Raw genomic sequence first — 24,608 nt, forward strand, 5'->3', positions numbered from 1 at the left:
TGAAATTTAACATGTGATTATTGTTCAGGTTCCTCATCTTATAAACTATTCTATATTATAACACACAAAGCTATTTCCCCCAGAAATTTATATTGAATCTCCCAAAATCTACAAATAAATGTTCAAAAATTCTTAGAAAATAACTAAAAATTAAAACCCTGCTCCACCACCACCCCCCCCAAAAAAACCCAAATCAAATTCCCCCAAAAATTTCAAATAAATTCCTCAAATTTTCATAAAAATACTGAAAAAAAAATCAAAGCACCCCTCCCCCAAATAATCAGATCAACTTCTTAAAGATTTACAAGTACATTGCTCAGATTTTCATAAAATTACCTAAAGGTTTCAAAGCTAATTACCCCAGAAATTTGAATAAAATTTCCCAAAATTTACAAATAAATGTTAAAAATCTCCTTTAACATACCTAAAGTTTTCTAAACAAATTTCCGAAGAAATTCAAATCAAATCCCCCAAAATGTATCAAATTTTCAAGAAGATCCTTTAAATTGTTAAATCAAATTTCCCCCCCAAAATTCAAATCACTCTAACAAAAATGTCTACTTGCAATTATTTTTCCTATGTTGCAAATTTGATATGAATTGTAATGAAAGGAATGATGATTTTATGGATTTCTTACTTCGAAGAAGTAAATATTTCAAAGTATTTCAGTATTTCAAGTATTTCAAAATACATTTCAGGTCAAAGAAATATTGCACCCTCTGCGATTTGAAAATTGCAGCAGGTCACATTGCGATTTAATCTACATTTCGATTTATTGCCCAGCCCTACTGTATATTAACATAAACAGAGCAACAGCTGCCAGGGACTGAAGCCAAAATATTTAGAGCTACCCCTGCTGAACTGTGGCAGTATCGGTTTTGGCTCCTGTATTGGCACATTTCCACCTAGTGGGATAGTTCAGCTCACCTCAGCACGGTTTGGGACTATTTCTGCTGCCGCTGTCAAAAGTCGGGTAAAAATACCAAAGTAACCAATCCACCCTGTCCTACTTTTTTGGCACCTTTCTGCTGTGGTTCCATGCATTACAATCCAGCTCTAAAACAGCTGATTGATTAGCGAAAATAATCTAATTGTGGTTGTTCTCCAAATATTGCAATTTAATATGCAAGTTCCTTATCTTGTGCATTTCTCAACAAACAAGCACTAATTTTTTCTTTATTGCAAACAACACAATATTTGATAGCTTGAACTAAGCCTGAATGATTTTGAAAAGATATCTAAATGTGATTATTTTTTGAGTAGCAGCAAATTCAATATGAATTGTTATATTGAAGGTGAGATGATGTTATGTCTGTCTTGTTTTCAATAGAAAAAATACACAAAAAAAGGAAATTGGGACTTTTTTCAAATTGTTCTAGAAAAAGACGGCAATTGAATGTTTAAATGAGGTGTTGAGCATTAAATTTCTGCTGCAACACATGTATTAAACTGGTATTTTGAGACAGATTTCAGGTCAAATAAATATTGCAGATGGAGACAGATGATTCAATTCTGAAAAATAAACGTACTGAATCTGTCATTGGTTCAGATTTCAAAAGGAAGACGATAAACAACGCAGTAATCTGTAAAATATGCAGCAAGATCAAACCAAGATTTTCCCAGCAGTAACAACACACAGCCAAAGACATGGCCCCTGTGAGTGTTGCTGAAAAGCCAGGATTTAAAAATCTCCTAAACACTGATATGATTTACCTGGGTGCAACATTTTTTACTGCAAACGCTCCGCCAGAGTTTTACATGTCTGTAGGAGAAAAGGTGGCCCAGCAGCCAACAAATGTGACCAAATTCTCCACAACTATGGAGCTTCATCTCAGTCTTAACAGTTAGAGTTGCTCCTATTCCAATACCAGTTTCAGAAATATGTCAAATACTGTTTAAAATGCAGGTACTGGGATCGGTGAGTACACTTAATCTGCAGGAAAAATACTGTAAGAGTCACACAGAGGCTGCACATTATGATTCTATTTGTTGAATCATGTTCAGAGTCAAATATAGGTCTAAAATAATCTACAAGTCTTTCACAGCACAGTGTATTGTGATAAGCTGAATATTATTAACAGCCACATAAATATATATATATGTAAAATTGAGGATACTTTTTTCATCTTTAACGTTTTGTTTTAGGATAAAAGATTCCTCTGCATCAAGGGTGTCAAACTCAATCACAGCAGGGGCCAGATTCTGGATTTAGGTCTAACCTGATGGCCTAACAGGGTCAACATTTAACCATAACTGTCAACCTCATTTTCACCAGTGATAAAATATGAAAATACAGAACTGATGATAAATCGTTTGGAAATTCAAAAAAAGTAAAAATGATCATTTTAAGGGCTAAAATCTGAGATAAAAATTACAACTTAATAGTTCAAAAAAATCACAACACAATATTAAACATAGAAAAATAATGTTTCTAAAGAGCAAATATATGAGGATAAAGTTAAAATCATACAGTTGAAAGGTCAAAATATGAGCTCAAATTTGAAAAAATGAGTTTGAAATTCAGAAAGTCAAAATATTACTTAAAATTTTAAATAGTGAGTCTGATAGGTCAAAATATGGGATTAAAAAGCCAAAATTAGAGTTGAAAATGTCAAAACAAGAGCTAGAATTCAAAATTATGACTCAAAAAGTTAAAAATATGACTTTAATTTAAAATTGGGAGTCTAAAAGTTCGAAATATGATATTAAAAGTAAAAATTATCAATTTAAAATGTCAAAATATGAGAACAAAATTGAAATCATGAGTTTAAAAGTCAAAATATGGGATTACAAAGCCAAAGGAAGGAGTTTAAAAGTCAAAGCATGACTTAGAATTTAAAATTGGGAAAGATAAAAAAGACGCATAAAGTCCAAAATTGTGAGTTGAAAAGGTCAAATGAAAAGCCAAAATCATAGTTTGAGTCATAATCTTGAGAAGCAAAATTGAAAAAAAAGAAATAAAAACACAAATTAATTTCTTTCTCCACATTCTTGACTTTTAATGAAATCTTTCTTACTTTTTGCTTTTTCAGATTTTTATGGCTTAACAAGGATATTTTAAATAATCAAGTTGAAGTTTACATTATAATACTGGAGGAACTCTGCAGACCTCATACTGGGGATCCAGTTATACAAATATGTCTTGCGGGCTGGAAATAGTCGTTCAACAGGCCGGATTTGGCCCCCAGGCCTTGAGTTTGACACTCCTGCTTGCAAGTTAAGATCAGATTTTTTAGAAATATTCCCTTCATCATGCTTGATATAACGTCAACTTTTCAAATGTCAGGCGTTCAGGTCTTGCATTTGCTGTTTATTTCTGTCCAATTTTAGGGCCTTACATAACATGATTCCAACCTTTTCTGTATTTCTTCAGGCAGCCACTGTAAGCAACACGAGATGTAAAACCAATTACTCAGAGTAAAGGTTAAGTAGCATTAACATTTCATTCGTCCTGATGTTATTTAGCCTCCTGTAAGGACATGAGAAATTAAATCAAAATCTTAATTTAAAGGAAAGTAACAGAGAAGAGAAAGACTGGAATATCTCTATAGCGTGTATTGATGTATGTCTTCAGTGTCTTGGTGAGAGTGTGTGTTAATGAATATTTCAGGATCTTCAGTGTCAAACGACACCACTGGAGCTGACAGTGACTACTAACCACATGAGGGAAAGTGACTTCATGAATGAACCGCACGTCTGTTTATTTTTAAGTGTGACCTCTGCATGTGTGTGTGTGTCTGTGTATAATCCCTGTCTGCTGCTCTAACAATGCCACTGCTTAATCTCCAGATTATGAACCAATCCCAGTCACCTGACACAATCCTGCGTGCTCAACACACACCTGGCAGAGCATGATGGGACGGTTTAGCCCGGGGACATGTGGACTTGGAAGTAATGTTTGTATTTTAGTTTGTGTCGAGAGTAAAGGAGAGCAATTAATAGAAATTTAGACTCAATTGAAATCTGTCAATTTTCAAACCGCAGAAGGCGCAATATCTATTTAACCTGCAATGTGTAAAAAAAGTTTGATGTAATTTATTTTGCAGCAGAGATGCTAGGCTCTTAACGTCATGCAAAGATTTGAGCATCAATTTTTTACAACCCCAATTCCAAAAAAGTTGGGGCGCTGTGTAAAATGTAAATAAAAACAGAATGCAATGTTTTCTAAATCTCATAAACCCACACTTTATTCATGAAAGAATATACAGCATATCAGATGTTGAAACTGAAGCATTTTGCCATATAATAAATTTTTTTAGCTCAATTTTAATTTGATGGCAGCAGCATGTCTCAAAAAAGTTGGGACAGGGCAACAAAAGGCTGGACAAGTAAGCTGTACTAATGAAAGACAGCTAGAGGAGCATTTTCAAACTAATAAGGACAATTGGCAACAGCTAAGTAACATGACTGAGTATAAAGGGAGCATTTTACAGAGGCAGACTCTCTCAGAAGTAAAGATGGGTAGAGGTTCATCAGTCTGCAAAAAACTGTGTCTAAATATTGAAATAATTTCAGAAAAATGTTGCTCAACATAAAATTGCAAAGACTTTGAATATCCCACCATCTACAGTCCATAGTATCATCACAAGATTCAGAGAATCTGGAGACTTTTCTGTGTAGAAGAAGCCATATGATCCAGAAATGCTGCCGTCTTCTCTTGGCCGAAGCACATTTTAAATGGACTGAGGCGAAATGGAAAACTGTTCTGTGGTCAGATGGATCAAAACTCAAAATTCTTTTTGGAAACCTTGGATGCCATGTCCTGCAGACTAAAGAGGAGAGGGACCATCCAGCTTGTTACCTTCACACAGGGTTGCATTATTGCCTATGGTGTGGGCAGTTTACAAATCTAGAAAGACACTGCTGACAAGTAGAGAGAGGTTGTAGACATGGGCAAGATTTTGTATTGGCAGACTTTCAGATAAAATAACTATATGTTCCAGTTAACATTTTAAGTATTAGTATTTTTCTTTCCTTTCTATCTTCCGGCATCAATAAAGAGATCAGTCTCTACCTCCTATGTTGCTGCCAGCCACGAGGAAGCAATTGAGATATTTCAACTCCATATTTCTGGGGTTTCTATGTTGTTCATCACTGGGTTTTAAACTACTATGCCTTGTCCTCATTTTGGAGCAACATGTGCAGGAAACAAGTCCTTACTTTTAAATCTCAGGAAAGAAAAATTGCCCTCTCCAAGAGCCTGAAGTGGTGGATTAACACATAAAACTGCAGATGAAACTAGGACTTGGCTGATAAGTATGTGTTTATCATGCATCATATTTACTGACGGCTGACAGGTGAATTTCTGCAAGTCATTCCTGGTAAAACTGCTTCAATATTGATCATTTTGGGGGTTGATTTAATAACTATATGGGTATAAAGACAATCCTATAAATCAAAGTTTTTCTGAGTTTAATAGTCTTGTGGGGGCCGGATGGGAAGCTTTTGAGGGCCTGACACGGTCCCCAGGCCACTAGTTGATGATCACCATTATAGAGCAACACATTCTTCCATCCAGACGTCTCTTTAATGATAGGCCTTGCATATTTCAGCAAGACAACGCTATATTAGATACCACATTCCTCCCAACAGCATGGCTTCACAGTAGAAGAGTCCTGGTGCTGAACTGGCCTGCCTGCAGTCTTGACCTTTCACCAATAGAAAACATTTGACGCATCATTAAATGAACAATCTGCAAAAAAAGACCCAGGACTGTGGAGAAAAAATTCTACATCGGACAAGAATAGGACGACATTCCTCTCCGAATACTATCTTCCATCAAATTCAAAATGAGCTAATATTTTTCATGAAAAGGTTTGAACATCTGATATGATGTTTATGTTCTATTGTAAATAAAATACGGGTTTATGAGATTTGACAATCATTGCATTCCGTTTTTATTTACACCTTAAATGGCGCCCCAACTTTTTTGGAATCAGGTTGTGGAATTATTAATTACAAACTTCAGTCTGACAACAGGGTGTTTGTGGGCATAAGAAGAAATATGAACACACAGAGTTGGACATCGCCATCCTACAAGAACAAACATCCCTTCTGCTACTCCGACACATTCACACAAGATGACACAAACACACTCCCACACATAAATGTGACATGATCGCTGTTTTACTTTAAGAAAGGGTGACGTGTTTCACGCAGCATGACCCAAATGTTGCACTCCTGAGTGTGAGAGAAAGTGTTGTGTGTGTATGCGCAAGTATGTCTTTGTATAAGTGAGAGTGAGAAAGAGAGAGATAGACAATAAACTTAAAGCGCTCCACATTCCTTGCATGGCTCACATATCTTTCCTTATTATTGTGTGTGTGATAGCGCGCGTGTGTGTTTTAAGTGTGTGTTCATGCTGCACCCAGCCCACACTAATTGTACTCATTCTGAAACCCTAGAATTAGCAAGACCCCAAAAAAACCCAATAATTACTACTTCACCTACATGATGCCCTCCCTGTGGCAGTACAGTGGGAGGAAGACATTTCCCATCAGCCTTTGGGGCTGCTGGCAAGTGCTTCTTTCAGATTTGGCTGCATTGTGCTGTTTTGAGATTTTCTGTGCTTTCTTAAGTGAAATAAATAATACGCTGATTGTTCTTTGGGAATTTAGAGCCATAAAAGAAGAAAAGGGAAGAAGCAGTTCAGAATATGAGGGTAAACAGACACAAACATACAAACAGAGCAAAACCTGCCTCAAAGAAACAGAAGACCCACATCAAAACTGATCATTATAATCACAAATAAACATAAAAATCAAAAAAAAATGTGCACGCACTTAAACAAAGGCAACACAAGTAGTATTTCACATCAGATTAAACACACTAAAAGGCAAACTGCAGATGGAAAAATGTGCATGAAGACACAGAGATCTGCAGAAGTAGGAAAGAACCTGCAGACAAACAGAGGCACATACAGACCATGCTGATAAATAATACATTGCACAAGTCAGAGCTTTACAAACAGCAGAGAAAGTGAGAGGGAGAGATGAAGGGAAAGATGGGAAGCTGCTAGACTGGTTGTCAATGGCAACAGTGTTTTGGAGGCTGATCATTGGTAAAAACGCATCAGCTCTGTTGCAAAGCATGGTGGGATACAAGCATGCTTTGCAGCACGTTTGCTACTTGTGATCGAATGTAAAAGCAAGGGTTGTGATTTCCATTTGAAGTAAATTTGTAGTCCTAGAATTACTGACCAATCATCAGCAGGCCTTGGTGTAAACAGTAAAAGCACTCAATGTGGAAAACAACAAACAGGCAGGACTGTTTATGACACACCAGCCTCTATTCATCGTGTTCTTATGATGATTTATTCATCTCTATAAACAGATATCTGCATAAAAGTCCAGTCAACAATACATGATAAACCAGTCATTTGAAGCAGCTTGACGCTGTGTTACCAAAATTCACTCACTACCTGGAATTAGAGATGCACTGACTGTAAAATAAGGCAGATACAGATATTTTTCAACACTTCTTTTGGCGTAAGATTTTCTCCCCTGTTTGCATGAAAACAGATCAGAGTTTTTTCAACAGATCACCTTTTCTAATAAAAGTTATTCTTCAAAGAGATAGTTGTACTAGACGCTAGGGATGCACCGTCCCATAAACACTGTTCACAGACAGCAACCATCAGTGAAAAATGTGGCATGAACAGACATCAGCTGCAGATCTGATGTGTCCTAACAATCTGATGTTGGCATTTAGCACTAACCTTGCAAACCACATGGTTTGGCCAGACTCCATGTCTGTCATCAGGCAGATCCATCTTGCAAATCAGAAACTATCATGCCAGATCTGAAAATGGATCTGACCAATCAGTAGTCTTTATGGAGAACAACAAAGTTGCTACTGGTGGGGTTTAGTTGAACTGGGAGCTGATCGCAATGGCTAACACCAGTGTAGCATTTAGCTCGGATGTAGCTGTAGTATAGCAGTTATATCAGAACTGGACCACATTTCTTTACTAAATAAAGAGCAAAAAACAGCACTGAAAGCTTTTCATGATAAAAGAGATGTCTTCGCCCTTCTGCTGAGCTGCTGGGAGAGTTACTGGCAGGATCCAGTTGTACTCTAAGCAGCTACATACAATGGCTGCCGCCAGATGTAGCTTTAGTATAGTTGTAGTTTTATTACAACTGGACCACCTTTCTGTATTAAAACAAGATCACAGAGCCACACTGAAAACTTCTCTTGGCATAGAAGATGTTTTTGCACTTCTACCGACCAGCCTCGGTTTTATCCAACAATGAGTTCTGCCATTCGTAGCCTCCAACAGCACCTGTCTGCCAGGCTAAGGTTACAACCATGCGCATGCTTACTTTTATTGGCTTGTAATGAATGTGAAAAACATTTCCTAGATGAGTATGAAATAATGTATATCCTTTACAATGGATATATGAGACAGTCTATCTGGCCGGTCAGGTTAATTTAGCACACCTAACAGCTAATTAAGACATTAGAGAAGATGTGATCTGTTGGACAAGCTCTGGTCTGTTTTCATGTCATACATGAGAGAAAATGATGGCATTGTAGGAGTGTGAAAAAACACACTAGCATTGGTATTTGCCATTGACCAAATTGATATATTAATCATCAGTAACAGCATCTACCCTGTTTTTTACAATCAGTGCTTATCTACTAGAGGCCAGCATAAAATTGATTGAAACTGATTGGTTAACATTGTCTATTGATAGCTTTTCAATTGATGCCACACTATTTGAAAATGGCTGTTAGGGCTGATATTGGTCCATACCAATGTTAAATCAATGCATCTGTGAGTCCCTGCCTGAAACACATTCATCAAACAGACCTTCATTCAGCCAAACATCTAAGCTTTTTTCTCATCATTGATGAATTCTCCTCTAGATGAAAGACATGATAAAGCTTGATCACACAGATATGCATCATGCTGTTGTTGTTTTGGTCAAATTTTCTCCCTTTAACTGCGAGTACATCACATTGAAACAACTTTTCTTCTTCAGGTTTTTCTTCTTTTAATTTCATACTTTGAGCATTTCAACTCATAATTTTGACTTCTCATACAATATTTTGAGCTTTACAAATTATAATTCTAATTTTTAAGTGATATTTTGACCTTTTGAACCAATTATTTTGTATTTTATCTCATATTTTTAACTCCAAACTTTGACTTCATAATCCCATAGTTTGACCTTTAAGACTCACAATTTAAAATTTTGAATCATATTTTGACTTTTAATTCCATGATTACAAATTTGATTTAATATTTTGACCTTTTAAACTCATGATTTTGACTTCTTTCTTATATATTTGCCTTTAAAAAAACACTATTTTTCAATCTAAATTTCATGTTTTGACCTTTTTGAACTAATTCATTTACTTTTCTCAGTCCGTGAGCCTTTAAACTTATCTTTTTATCTTTAAAATGTCAAAATCGTTTATCATCAGTGCTAATTTTTTTTTCTTGATATTTTATTACCGGTAAAGCAAAGTTGACCGTTCATGGTTAAAAAGGTGACCCTGTTAGGCCCTAAGGTTAGTCCTGAATCCAGAATCAGGCCCCTGCTGTGATTGAGTTTGACACCCTTGCCTTAAATAAAAAGCCTGAGCTAAAAGGCAATTTATACCTACAAGCTGTAATAACTGATTTTTAAAAAGTAAATTAAGTACTTTACAAAAAAGTAAATCAATTAGGTAGGACTTTATTTTAACAGGTCCTAATTGCCAAGTAATTTATATAAATTAGTGAAAATCATCCAGTAATAGGTTGCCATTTTACCAAGTAATAACTCAGTAATATAAAGGAAGTATTCACTTAGTAATAGTGTATTAATTATCAAGTAATTTCTTGTTAAATTTTGGCTACTCTCTGGTAATAAGGTGGTATTTTACCTTAACCCTAACCCTCTAACATAGCCCAACCCCTAGTAAAACTGTGGCAAACCTCTGGTTATTAGGTGGTATTTATCATATATCAAATAAACATATTTCCATGTTATTACCTGGTAAAACCCCAACTTATTACTCGATCATTCCTAGGTAATTTAGGCCCTCTAAAATAAAGTGCTCCCATCAATTAAACTACACAGCACTATCAGCGTTTGCCATATAAAAGAAGCCTCTGAATGTTGAAATACTAACATTTTTAACAGTTCATGAGTTATGTTAACTCTGGCTTAGTTCATTTTCATGTGTATAGTGCAATATAAATACAGTGCCACAGTGGCTTTTTAGCATGTCATGATGTAAGTTCTTGGAGTGTCTTCAAATGCTTTATATCCTTTAATTCTGTACCAGCTAATGGTTATGTAAGTTTTGTTAGTTATGCTATCACTGGGCAAGTCCAATTTTATAGGATTATCTGCTCTGGCTCATCCACATGGCCTTTTGATTCTGGCTTCAGACAAGGAGAACGGCTACAGTAAAGAACATTTAGCAGAGAGAGAGAGCTGTTTGACTCGCCACTGCATAACGCCATCAACCACATTTCAATGATTTTCCTAACAAGCGTGATCTCTGTTCACGTCTCTTCAGTTCCAATTTTGCACATGTCAAAAGGGCAGTGGGACACTCCAGTGATGTAGCACTTGACTTCAATAAGCACAGAGACTCACATGAGATGGTTTCAAAGCTGCTACATGCACAGTCTGTGCAAATCATGGCTGATTTAAGTTTTTAAGACACTAGAATATCAATTCATCTGCTGAAATTTAGACCCAGTATTCTGGCTATAAAACTCTTCCTTTATCAGCTGTAAATAATCGCCATACAAACAAAGAAGTTAGTGGAGTTTTAGGCTGGATCGACAGACCTACTTCAGCTTAAGTCTTTTCTTTATTCAACATTCCTTACACTGAGTCTGTTGTAAGGACTGAAATCTGTGAATTTCTTCATCTTTATACTTTAATTTGTGTGTTTTGATGACTGAAGTTTTAGGCCTACATTTAAATACAAATATCAAGATCAGCTAAAACTATTTTGGAAATATAGGCATACTGGATATCAGCAAAGATCCAGTGTTACGCATCCCTACATCCATTTTTCTACACTGCACAGTTGCATTTTGGTTTCCAGAGGGCTAAAGCCTATCCCAGCCATCACTGGGCGAGTGGCGGGGTACACCCTGAACTGGTCATCAATCAGCTGCATGGCTGACCCATCGAGACAAACAACCAGGCACACTCACACCTACGGGCAGTTTAGAGTCACCAATTAGCCTAACAAGCATGTCTTTGCTCTGTGGGAGGAAGCCGGAGTGCCCAGAGAGATTCCCATACAAGTACAAGTACTCATATTAGGGTACTTAAAACTGTGAACAAACAAAGCTCTTTAAAGTATTTTAGAGTTTATTTTTATTAGATGTGACTTTGGCACATCGGGACTACTCAGTGCTCTCAGAGTACTCTGTGATCAACATCACTGACACGTCAGGACACATCATAGAGAGCCGAAAAATGATACATGCACTTCCTGTCAAGAGGTCATGAGGAACCCCATAAGCAGCCTTGATTGCTGTTTACAATGGCACAATACAACTCCACAACTGCCAGATAAGGTTATAATAATGCTTATAATGTGCAGTAAGACCTCAGCATTACTTGACTGTCAATCTTTATAGCAATGTTTTTCTTCTTGTTCTTAGGCTTTTATTTTTGAATAAAACAGCTGAAGAGAAACAGGAAATACCTGGAGAGATGGAGGGGAAGAATTGCACCAAACAGTGCCAGAACTGGGTTTCCTCCTGTGACCAGTGCTGCAAGGACTGTCAGGTCAGGTCAGGTATGGGAGCATATGCCAGTTTGGCACTTTGCTGGTTCAACCGTGGTTCTGTACTGCTCTGGACTCCTGATGGCCATCCTCCAGGCCCATGCCCCATCTCTCCAAGTATCCTCCCAGCTGCCCCATCCACAATGCACACGGTTGCCCCTGGCATCTGGGCTAGCCCACTGGGTCCTGGGCACCCAGTATGGGGTGAGCTGGATCAGACTAGGGAAGCGCAGGAAGGTGCCTATAAAAGCGCGGCTGTCATTCCTATATCAGGTTGCTGACACCTCCTATCTCTGCTCTTCAGAGCACATGAGTATTAGACACATCGTCTTGCCAATGATACCCAAAAGAGAGGTCGTCACAAATGAGTCCACTTGGTACCTCTGGCCATCAGTCAATGCCCGGGCCTCACAAGAGTATAGAAAGACCAGAAGGACTGACAGACTCTTGACTTTCATTCGCATGCTCAGATCCTGGAAATACCATACTGTCTTACTCAGCGAACCCATCGCCTCCTGCACAAGGACTGTAATCTCAAATAAGATAAGGCTGACCATGAAAACAAATCAGACCAACAGGTGTTTTCTTCTGTCTGATAAAAAGCCTCTAAACCAGCACTTAGGAATACTCTCTTGCGGCATTAAACTGATGTAACATAACACCTCTACATCCATTATTGACATGTTATGCATGCCACATTATCTGCCAAATGAGCTAATGTTTTCCAAACTGGGCTTATATTTGCCCCCTTTACAATAATGTCTGTTTCACAAAACTCCTGAAAATCTCCTGAATTTTTCTGGATGAGCTGCAGGTATGAAAGCAAAACAGGCATTTTTCAACCCATACGTTTATCAAGTAATTTTCCTGCATAATTCCTGGTTTCCTTTCCACATGAAATTGAGACGAGCTGGTGTGTCAGCCCAGAAGGAAATACTCATTCACCGCAGGTGAGCAGGCAAGGCTGATGATTATTTCATGCGACCGGATCAAGACCATAGATTGTATAGCACCAGAACACAACAATCTCTGTGCCACGTTAAGTTTTCTGTTCTTTTTTCTGTTGCTCACTGTGTGTTGAGCTACCAAAAGCATTGATGTGAAGGCAGAGAATCTCATAACAGCAGCGAACAGCAGACTCTGCTGCTTTGTCTGCTACCTCTTAACACCATGTGCTGCCTCCTTTGACAACCAATCTGCCCCTTCCCGACAGGGAAGGCCCAAACTGTGCGTGAAGCAGTCCTGAAATTTCCAGAAATGTGCCGGTATGCATGACATCCCACTCTCACTACAGTCTTTAACTTTCATTACTTTGACTGAAACTGTCATAAATCTGACATGACTCTGCTACAGCACACACCTCTACTGTACCTTTTCTCACCTTCCCCTGGGGGAGAAAGTGAGAAAGATCCCCAGTGCGTGCGCTCCTAGAACTCACTCTCTGGTCTCGTGTTGCTGCTGCATGCGACATAATGCAGAGACAGATCAATACATGTGCTGCTATGTGGCCCACGGACATGGGAGAGGAGGGGGCTGTCAGGGTAATTACTTTGTCCTCTGGGGGTGTATCACTCTCACAGTCAACAGCCTAGATTCCAATGTGGGTCAATACACACACATACCCTCACAAATGAGCGTCCAGTTGCTCCAGATGAGAGGCGATGGGAGTAAATCCAGGTCAAACAGGAAGTGGAAAGGGGCCTAAGTGCATCACAGACAGATCAGGGCAGGAATGGGTGGATGGGTGATCGATAGGCCCATTTGTCATCTTCTGTTGATCCATGCAGTGATGAGCAAGGCTGTTATGACAACTTTATAGTACACTTAAGTGTTATCTCATGAAACAAAATACCATCTTTAGTCACAAATAACTTCAGCATCTCAGGAGAACCGCCGCAACCTGCCAAAATATCTACTATCAATTCTCATCTTTACATACAAACTACAAAGTCATGGCAAGTTTTAGGGTTCCTTCAAGACATGAGGGGAAAACACCTTAATGTGGTTCTTCCATTCTCTCCTTCTGACTTGACTGAGGCAATAACAAAACTTACAAGTGCTGTTTTAAGTCATATTAAGACAAGTCATGAGAAGTGATGGCTTTTCACATGAGCAAATGCTTGAGGAAGTCCCCACCTGTAAAAATGCGAAGCTTTCAAAATGAAGGAATCTTCTATTTATTTTGATATTGGTAAATATCATGACTATTAGGCTGTTTACATTGCTTACCCGGGTACGCAGAAGTACTCTTATCTCGATATATTTAAAAGGGAGTGTAAAAATAGAGGTCTAAATTCTTCTAAGGCTCATATTTTTGCAGTTTTTCACTGATTTAATAACATCCCTCTTAAAATTACAATGAGTCTCCTGTCGCTGGGGGTAGCCTCGCTGCCAAAACGTTATGTAAACAAACCAGCACATTAGCACCAAAGAGAGCAGGTTTTAGCTGTCAGATATGAATGTAAGGGTTAAAACTAATGAGGGTAAAATGGTTTAGAAGCTGCTAAAATTGAAAAGCATGTAGAGTCTGACTGAATAACTCTACAGCTACCGTTTCCTCTGTGTTGTCATTTCACACACCACCGTCCAGGGTTCGTCCTAAGCGGTCGAAAGCCATGTAACGTCACAGAGTCCATTATCGGACAGAGGGAGTGTTATTCTGACATGACATTATAACCAAATCTACCTGAAAATGGTGAATTCCGTCGTTTCAAGCCGACTCTCCAGAGCAGCCAGGCCCGCCGGATGCCCTCCTCCGCTTTATCCGCCCGCTGAAGTAGCCTTAAAACACGGCTCAGTTTGTTCGGTTTCCTTTCCAAACGCTCCGATAGAGAATATATATCCTCCGAAGCACACACAGGGAAATGTGAGGGGTGTGAGGACGCGGGGCTTCAGACCGAACCCCCAAAATGTCGTTGGAGTGGCGGTGAATGCAGTTTAAAGAGGCTGGAGGAGGATCTGCTCTCGACAGAGGAGACGGGAGGGGTGCTAGCTTGCTCCCGTCAAGGTTTACATCGTGACGGTTGAGACGGCATCCGGTAAAACTTCAAAATAAAAGCGACCTCTCTTCGTCTCGAGCCTTCTCTACCAGAATTATGAAAATAAAATAGCCAAAAAAGAATGTATACAGCTTCCGGTAACTGTATCGGATAAGTAAAAACAGAAAATGTGCGAGCAACAAAATAAAAATAAACTGTAACATTCATATCGTATAACCAATTGGTTGTATTTATGTGTAAATTCATACTTTTGATTTTACAATCGAAATTCTATGATTTTTTGTTGTTGTAACAGAAAAGTCATCTTAGGCATGCATTATAGTTAACTTCCTAGATTCATTTAAAATGTTAAAAAAAGATACATTTAAAGGCTTCCACGTGCAACAATAATAAAGAAAAGACGTTCATTCATAACATTTAAAAGACATCATAATCGAGGTTATTTTAGTATCTAATGTTTGGCAAAGATTTGAAAATGACTCATATTAAACATCTAATGGCCATGTTATCCAAAACTAAATTTCAAAACATTTATTGAAAATAATACTTTAAACAATGCGTTGTCTCTTTTTATCAACGACATCTTCAAGCAAGATTTAAAAGGCAGAAAATGAGAGACAACTTATTTTTTTTGGTGATATGCCGCCATCTGCCGGATGAAACTTGCAGCCACCACCATGGTTTTATCAAACCTTGTTATTCGAATAAAATATGATAAATCCATTTTCAGAGTATAATAGATTATGGATATTTTCATAAACCCTCCTTGTTGCAAAATTGCACATACTGTTTTATGTCAAAGCAGGAGAATTAATTGTATCTTATTCCTTTGCTCCCATCCAGTTACAGTGGAGAATGATAATATAAATTTCTATTTTAAGGCTTAAAGCACTATGAGGATTTTTTTTTTTTTATCCAATTCTTGTATTCTCCTGTATACATTTTTTCCCTCACCTTTAAGCATACTCTATCCTGCTTAATTTTATAACTTGCGGTCATGTCACATAACTGCTCACATGCGGTATTTTTGCAAACTCCAAGTGGGCTTTCATGTGTTTTGCACAGAGAAGATGCTTCCATCTAGCCACACTGGTTGTGCCAGACTTCTTCCATTTGAGAATTACATAATAATTTCTAATTATTAGTTACAAGGCCTTAATATGACATTTTTATGTCATAATCGTGACTCTCATAACAATAGATTCTCCATCTCATCGTTTTAAAGTTTAAAATAAAAAAAAACGCTTTTTTTTTATTTAAAACTTGAGCTTACTGTGACCCATAGTTTAGGCTTTGTGTTTCATAACAATGCATTTTAATCACATAATTACGTGAGTTCAAGTAATAATTATAACTTTAAGTCTTAAAACCTCATTTTCGTCTCATTATTTTGATGTTTTTTAAATCGCATAACCTGACTTTAGGTACATAATTTTTTAATTTTATCTCATGACGGAAGCTTTCATATACTTTCTTATCCCTTACAGGCAGAAACTGTCTCCCGTTGACCTGCATTCATAGGCTGTACTGTATTTGTCAGTCCTTGTGGGTGTTGTTGTGCACTTTGCTCTAGTCAAACCCTCCTTATGTAGCCTACCGTCCTTCCTGGGATCACTTCTGGACACAACCAGACTGGAACATGTCTCGGGCCGCGGAAAGACTCCGACTGCTGATCAATCACCTCGATCGATCATCGGATGCGATCGTATCCTTTGTTTTTATGGTCTATCATGTGGGCTCTGCGTAGCGGAACGGGCTGTTCTGCTAGCCCACTGCTGCGCACCGAGCGACGGATCACTCGGGTGGGTTAGGCCGGGGTCTCGCGGTGCACGGCAGGCTCCAAGGAAATAAGAAGAGCCTCAGTAATAATTGACTTCTTGATAACGTTGTTAAATATTTCATTAAAGCCAGTTTGTGTGCTTTTAATTCATTGGTAATAAGGTAAACACCGTTATTTTGAGCTGGGGCTAACGCCGCCATGTTTTCTGTGAGATACCTTGTTTATGGGAAGTTTAGCCGTTACAAACTTATGATGACAATAGCAAAATTATCTCGTAGCTATTTGAATGTATTTAATGCCGATCAGCCTGTGCTGTGAATATATTGCTAACGCGATATTACAGCTATTAAATGCCCTTTTAATGCTTTTTATTTCCACATACTGTGCATACCTTGTCTTTTCCTTGACTGCTTTCATTCAGGCAGGTGCACCAACTTCTGCTCAAACCGTCACCTACAGTCAACCACAGAGACTAAGGTAATGCCACAACTGCTTTGTTTGAGCGTAATCCAACTCAGCATTCAGCAGGATCAACAGTTGCCTCAGGCTGTAGGGGTTTCAGTCCACAATTATACAATCAATATTATCTTTCACCTCTGGCACACTTTCACCACAGCTGACCTCCATCACGTCTGCAGTGAGCTACTATCCGGCTCCAGTATATGTTGATCTTTGGCATTAAAGCTGATGCTCTGAGTCCCATTCATGCAGAGGAGAAGTCCTAGTTAAAGTAATTTTAGGCATCTTTCATGGTTCCTGTTAAAGGCAGCATTTTGCTGTGCTGTTTAAAAGACCAAAGGTTCATTTAGATAACTGTCACCTGTCCAGTTTGCTATCATGATGTGTAATAATAATAACTTTTTTTCTCTGAGCTAGCAGCTGGACAACTTTAATGCACCATTCATATGTATGCTAACTATGGTTAAATTCCAGTACATCCACTGTGGATTAACATCAAAATATCTGACCTTCAATGATGAGATTGTGCTTTATCCCCTCTCTCTTTTTTTAGATATACTGTTGATAATGACCTGCTGACCCCAGAGCAGCGACTGGCCTATGAGAAAAATGGCTTCATCCTTATCAGGAATCTGGTGTCTGAAGAGGACATCGAGAGGTTCAAGTAAGGGACAGAAACTCTAACTACTGATATGTGAAAGAAATAATCTTTTTAGACATCTTTATTTAAACTTACATCACTCTTAATACAGCTGTTAATGAACATTAAAACTTGTGGAATAAAACTTTAGATAAATGCTTTAGAAGATAAGCATTTTTTATAACTGAAATTAAAACTGAACATGAAATTCTTCCAAGCACACTGCTATCCTTTTGTGTATTTCTGTAAAAAAAAATATGCATATGAAAATAGTTCAATGCTAACAGATTTATAAAGGTAACTCTTCAGAGAGCTGTAGTTTCTGAGTGTGTGCTCTTTGGGGTTTGTGTTCAACAGGAAGGAGTTTGAACGAATCTCCCGACAGGAAGTTAAAGTTCCAGGTCTGCTGGTAATGAGGGATGTGGCGATTGTTAAGTCAGAATTTGTTCCAGATCAGAAAGCAGTCTCCAAGCTCCAGGACTTCCAGGAGGATCCTGAACTGTTCCGGTACTGTGCCTTACCAGAGGTAAGCCGCAGCATTAACAACATGCTGGCTTAAAACTTTTCCTGAACTTCTTTCAATTAACAAAGAGCAATTTCAAATACTGGGTATTATTTTTGAATGACTGGACATTTATAAGCAGTTTTAAAAGCTGCTTTGGTGCCCTCCAGCAATACTATCAAAAAAAAAAACATTTAAACCAGTGATACTCAAGCTAGCTTGGAGCTAGCTCTGGAGCCACATGTGGCTCTTTTGTGATTACTTGTGGCTCTTTTATGTCTTCATTGAAAATATTATTCCCCCAGAAAACCTTAAAAAAGGGAAACGTTTTTGCAAAAACCTAATAAAAATGTCATGATGTACAGTATGTCCACACACTTTTAAAGATTTTTTGCCAGGTTTTTTTCCCGGCACCCATTCGTGACCCTCTAGAAAGACCTTTGCAGCCCACTTGTTGAGAACCACTGCATTACAGTGTACTAAAATAGAATATACTAAACCAGTCACTTTAGCAGCTCATGCCAACAAACTTTACAATATTTCATTAATATTTTGTACTAATGCATTAAACTTTCTGTGTCAGATTCTGAAGTATGTGGGGTGCTTCACTGGACCCAACATTATGGCCATGCACACAATGCTGATCAACAAGCCTCCAGATGCAGGTACAGTGGGATGTCGACACTATTACTTTGCAAATTTGGGTGTAAAAGCTGAAAAAAATCAACTTTAAAATGCTTAAGAAAAAGGAAATTACAAAAGACATTTTGCATGTGTTTACTGGTAATGAAAGCTGCATTTTGAGCAACAAGAGTAGAAACATTACTGTGTGTATTTGCTAATTCTACGCTGAGACAGATGAATAAAACAAGGAGTATCTTAATATTGGATATCCTATTTGTATTAAAACTGACACAAAATAAGCTAGCTCCCACATAAGAACTGAATTTGTATAGTCTCTTGTGTTTCCTGTTGTTTCAGGTAAGAAGACGTCTCGTCACCCCATGCATCAGGACCTGCATTACTTCCCGTTCCGCCCGGCTGACAGGATCGTCTGCGCTTGGACAGCGATGGAGAGAGTAAACAGGCAGAACGGCTGCCTGGTCGTCCTGCCTGGAACCCACACCGGCACCCTGCAGGAGCACGACTACCCTGAGTGGGAGGTAGGAACACATATGCATCCATAAATGAAAAATCAATCTGCTTTGTTTGCCAAAAGAATAACCCTACATTTTACCGTCCTCTGCCCTAGGGTGGTGTAAACAAGATGTACCATGGAGTGCGTGGGTATGACCCACAGCATCTGAGGGTTCACCTGGAGATGGAGAAAGGTGACACCGTCTTCTTCCATCCGCTGTTGATCCACGGCTCTGGCATGAACCAGACACAGGGCTTCCGTAAGGTACTACACTACCCATAATACACCTGGTATACTAAACCAGTATCTAATTTTTCATGTTCTTATTTTGTGTTACAAAATGGAAAACATAACAACTAATGAGCTAATTAAAATGAGTATTATAATAATCTCATATATAAGCTTTAACTATAGTGAATGAATGGATGTGTTTTCAGGCCATCTCCTGCCACTATGCCAGCGCTGACTGCTACTACATTGATGTGAAGGGAACGACACAAGAGAACATTGAGAAAGAGGTGCAAGAGATCGCAGCCAAGAAGTATAACATGGGTGAAATTAGCTTTGAGGTAAGAGAATTACATTACATTATATGTATTTTCTTTAACACATAACACAGATATACACTAGAGGCTGGAAAGTGTTTGAGTTTTTTTTTTATTACCTCAGAATTTTGCATTTTAAACTTCTTACACGAGATTTCAGTCAGACTAAACATCAACAGGTAAAAGAGAATTAGGGACAACCTGTGGATTATTTGAGTGAACTAGTGCTCTATAGATTTGTCGATCATTATAAATGTGGGTGGGATAAAATATGGATGTAGAGATGTCTAATAACAGCTGCCAAATATTGATGTTTGACAGAAATATAGCACTCTTTAAAGCAGCGTTACTCAACCCTGCTCAACCAAACAGCCAAATATCTTTACAAGAGCCACAGTCTAAGTGGTGAAAAGTGGCAGTAAAAATAAGTTAAAGGGGGCAAAATGGTCAAAAGGCAGCAAAAAAAATGCCAAAAACTTGGTCAAAAGTGAAAAAAATGGGGAGAAAAGGTGGCAAAAAAAGGGCAGAAATTTAGGTGAGAAGTGCCACAAAAATAAGTCACAAGTGACAAATATTGTCAAAAAGTTGCAAAATCATGACAAAAAAGGAAAAGCGACTAAAATGGGCAAAAAGCAGCAAAGGGTTGCAAAAATTGAGTAAAAAGTGGCATTTAAAGGCAAAAGGTAGCATAAATGAGTGAAAAGTCACAAAAATAGCAAAAAGCAGGATAAAAGAGTTAAAAACTGGGAAAAAAGGGGCAAAACCTGGATAACAGTGGCAAGAAAGGGCAAGAAGAAGTGGCAAAAATGGGCTTATAGTAGTAAAAGTGAATTAAAAGTAGCAAAAAATGAAAAAATGGGCAAAAAATGCAAATAAGGGCAATGGATATCTACAGACAGAATAGAAGGGTTGGCAATCAAAGCCAGCTGTATAATTGTGGGAAACTTATTTACATGACTTGCAATGGATAATTTCTGAGGTCAAAATTTCCCTTTTTAAGGTTTTCTGGGGGATAATATTTCAAATTATGACATAAAAGAGCCACAAATCATTACAAAAGAACCACACATTGAGAATCACTGCTTTAAAGGAACCCTGCATTTTAGGAAAAGTGGACTCAACAGGCATGTTATAGACTAAATAATAAATATAGTTTATCATATAATATAGTGTGAAGTTTGAAGTTTCTCTTCTGTTATTGCGTCATCATCATACAATCATATGCCTATCCCTTATAGGCTTAAGTAACACCAGGAGTTTAACCAACCCAGGAGAATAGAGACAAACTAAAACAAATCTGACCATCTTGTCTTCTTTTCCAGGTGTTAGTGACAAATTAAGCAAGTTTAAACACATGAAGTTTAACCAGCCACACCAGTTTTTGCTCATCAATCTCCTGCAGTATTTCAGCGTTTGACAGGTCTTTTCATGACGCACTGACTGTCTTAGATCATATTTTATTCATGCAAGAAGAAATTTGTGACTCACTTTCCACTTCAGCTAAATCACACTACTCACAACGTCTGTTTCTCTTGGAATACTTTTGATTTGACCAAATTCAGTGCACCAATTGGTGTGACTGTGAACCTTAAGGTTTTATCCTCATAAGTGCAGTCTCATTATTTAATAGCCATACCTTGTTTACTGGGATAAGAACAGTAGTCCAGATAAATGGCCTATTCCAACTGTAGCCATAGCTTGATAAAACCTTTTCTGTAATCATCCTGAGTCTGAACAGGTCGGTGGAGGAGAGACTTAAAACAGTGTTAAAACAGTCCTGAATGAGACTAGAACGGTAGTGCTGTTTGTGCAACTCACAGCCATTCAAAAATTTAAATCCCTATCTGGAGTGATGCTCTGTGTTTACGTTCTGATTTGGTTTCCGTTTTCTATTACACTCTTTAAAGCTTAAAGCAACAAAAGCTCAGAGATAAGAACTCAACCCTCAAAGGATTAGGAACAGAGCCAGATATTAGCATTCTATTGAGTATAATCCCATGTTTATGAGCTAGGTAGCCGTTAAAATGTTGTATTAGTCTGTGTAGCATGCATCTCCATAATTCAAGGATAGATTTGCAGTGATCCATAGGATCACAGCAGCTTTAGGCTTTAACAATACCAGCCCCAGTAAATGGCACTTGGAGAATGGTGTCCTTTAAATAGACTTCTAACTACACCATTGATGCCCCAAAACATCTAAATAGATATTCAACGTTAAGATCACAATAAGCATAACAGCTATTATTGAAATAGTCATATTACAGCACCATGTAATTCCTCCAGTCAGGTTGCATTACAATATCAAATTGCAGCCTTGTTATTGTTTGCAAGCAATAGATCTGTAAGGAGAACAACAAAAACCCTCATTATTACTGTACTGTGTCATGCGCTACATTTAGTCAGAGATTAGTCGCTGTAAAGCAAGCTGGATGTGTGGAGCCGATCAGAATAGAAAGACTGGAGCATGTCTGTTGTTGCATGTTGAAACTGAGCTCAGCAAGCATGTCTGATTAATTCATGTTTACTGTGTATTCAGTTAAATGTAATATAGCTTCCAGATAAATGTAGGCAGTAATTTTACCCGTGAGGCAGAGCTCAGGGATGATAGCTAATACTGCAAGTGAGAAAACAATGACAGATGAGTCGATAATGCTGCATCAATCTCTTGGGTTCAAAGTTGCTCAGGGCATTGCAGCTTAATTACTGAGAAAATCCGAATATTAATCATTCAACAAGGTAAAGATAGAAAGAAAGTCTGGGATGCTTGACAGATTTTGTTCTTAAATTTTGTACTTGTTGAACTTGCGCTTTAATTTTGTCCGCTTTAGGATACCTGGGCTTTCAGAGGCCGCCTGGTGCAAGGAGAGAGAACGTCACTGTGAAGAGACAACAGGTCTAAGACTAAAAGGAGCCAGCTACATCAGAAGGACAAGTCCCTCAGTGGAAAATGGATTAATATGGTGATAAACAGGGAACAGCAGAGAAAGCAGTCATGTTAAAGACAAAAAGGGCTTGTTTGATTGTCCTTTCATACAATAAGTAATCTTTTAGTAATTTATAGTCAATTACTGTACATTTTAGATAAAGTTGCCAGACTCACTGTAACATATCTAAAATGTAGTTTAGAGCATGTTGTCTATAAATCAGGAAATAACGGTTATTAGAAAATGTCAGTGACTTTAGTAGAAGGCAGCAGACATTAGGAGAGTAAAGTACCTTACATTCAGTATTCCTCCATACTAGCACTTACAGTAAATATGATGGAATATCAGGGATTTATCCTGAAATGTCTAGCAATCTGAGAAATGAAAAAGACCAGGAAAAGGGTGAAGATTTCTAGGGATGCACCGATACCAGTAGAGGGTGTAACTGCCGATACCAAGCATTAGTACTTGCAGAGGCTGTACTCTAACATTTTACAGCATGATTGTACCCTCTTATTATTTGAGTGGGGAGGCAAGTTGAAGCAATGTCTGCATTACAGTATTTTGACAAAATAATCAAGGTAGAGCATACTGTAAATTAGGCACTGTAATGGTATTATTAAGGATTTATATTAGTACTCTATTATTGGTGAGTACACAAAGTGAGTTCTTGTTCTTGGTCTGGAAAGACGTGGTGAATCAGTGCATCCCTGTTAATTCCAAAAGTAGAGAAGCATACATGTAATGAAATTTTGATTGAGAAAAGTAAGAGTTTGTGTTTGTGAGAGGTGCAGAGCATGTGAGAGAGAATAATGAAAGCAATACACGTGAATGATCTAGTGAACAATCAGATTTGATTGTATCTCTTGTTAATTGACACTAACAGAGGCCTTAACCCACTACTGCCTTATAATTTTATCAGCGTGTTAATTTCTGTTGGTGTTTTGATGAGGAATGAATGGATGTTTGTTATTCTCTAGAATACCACTGTGATGAATGCAATGTTTATCTAACACTGATAAAAATAATAAAAAGTAATATGCCATGATGATTTTTTGCTGTGATTGTCTGTAACACTACAACATACCCGCTCACCTTGATCTGTGATTAGCTGCAGTGTTAAGAACTTTAAGATCATGAGATATCTGTCTATGGACAATAAGATACTTATAAAAATCATGAAATAATCAGACTGTGTGTTGAAATAAATAGTCAATTAAATAAGCCAATTAATGATCATTACAGTAATACCCTTTATTTTTATATATTAACCCTAACTTCAAAAAAGTTGGTACACTGGGTTAATGTGTGGGACGTGATTGAAAAAGAATGAAATGAAATGACACACTGCCACCAAAAATCAACAGATTTTAAATGTTTCACTGATAAAACCCATGCCATTCTTATCAAAAGACCCTTGTATAAACTACTTAACTGCTTTATCATGGTTATAGTCAGTACTTGCAAATCTAATTTTGGTAGCTTCAGTACAGACAAACCCCCTCCCCCTTTAGATCTTTGGCACCTCCCCTGGTGGGCCCCAGACCCCAGGTTGGGAACCAATGAACTAAACCTAAATTTTAGAATGCGGAAAGTCTGTTTATTTCCCTTTTAAATGGTGCCACATTGGTAAGGAACATGCATTTGTGGGATGAGCAGCAGAGCTGAGTATGTGGGTTTGCCAAATTTGCCAAACCTTTCTGCTAAAGTCAGTGTATTTTGCTGTCGCTCTCGACTCTTTTGTTGAGTTTCTGGTATCCCAAGATTCTGACACAATTGTGCCTGTTATGTTCAGTGATGCAGTTCAGATTCTGTTCATGGCAGTTGGAGCTTAGGGTCAATGTGTGGAGTAACACTATGCTGATTGCTG

General features: G+C 38.0%; 2 protein-coding genes across 3 annotated transcripts in view; one reads left to right on the top strand and one right to left on the bottom strand.

Moving 5' to 3' along the window:
* cdk17 (cyclin-dependent kinase 17) overlaps positions 1 to 14,728 on the bottom strand; it is an 84,894-nt gene extending 70,166 nt beyond the window's left edge. The window contains exons 1-2 of one of the 2 annotated variants that reach the window (XM_041780744.1): positions 14,438 to 14,728; positions 13,374 to 13,522 (exon numbers count right to left, since the gene is read on the bottom strand). The gene's annotated coding sequence lies outside the window, so the exon portion shown is untranslated. The remainder of the gene's footprint in view (positions 1 to 13,373; positions 13,523 to 14,437) is intronic. The other variant, XM_041780743.1, reaches the window with a different exon arrangement.
* Positions 14,729 to 16,299: 1,571 nt separating this feature from the next.
* On the top strand, positions 16,300 to 23,786 carry phyh (phytanoyl-CoA 2-hydroxylase). Its single transcript, XM_041781304.1, has 9 exons — positions 16,300 to 16,455; positions 16,952 to 17,007; positions 17,543 to 17,653; positions 17,987 to 18,155; positions 18,715 to 18,796; positions 19,113 to 19,294; positions 19,384 to 19,533; positions 19,707 to 19,838; positions 22,643 to 23,786. Exons 1-9 carry the CDS (start codon positions 16,390 to 16,392, stop codon positions 22,694 to 22,696), a joined length of 1,002 nt encoding a protein of 333 aa, XP_041637238.1. The 5' UTR covers positions 16,300 to 16,389; the 3' UTR covers positions 22,697 to 23,786.
* The last annotated feature ends 822 nt before the right edge of the window (positions 23,787 to 24,608 follow it).

The sequence above is a fragment of the Cheilinus undulatus genome, linkage group 23 (assembly GCF_018320785.1).
Source record: "Cheilinus undulatus linkage group 23, ASM1832078v1, whole genome shotgun sequence".
NCBI lineage: Eukaryota > Metazoa > Chordata > Actinopteri > Labriformes > Labridae > Cheilinus > Cheilinus undulatus.

Bases quoted from the DNA above. Each gene is read 5' to 3' on its own strand.
- phyh (XM_041781304.1), top strand. From the start codon at position 16,390: ATGTCTCGGGCCGCGGAAAGACTCCGACTGCTGATCAATCACCTCGAT. The intron at 18,797-19,112 runs GTACAGTGGGAT...CTGTTGTTTCAG, and splicing joins CAACAAGCCTCCAGATGCAG to GTAAGAAGACGTCTCGTCAC. The intron at 19,839-22,642 runs GTAAGAGAATTA...TGTCCGCTTTAG, and splicing joins TGGGTGAAATTAGCTTTGAG to GATACCTGGGCTTTCAGAGG.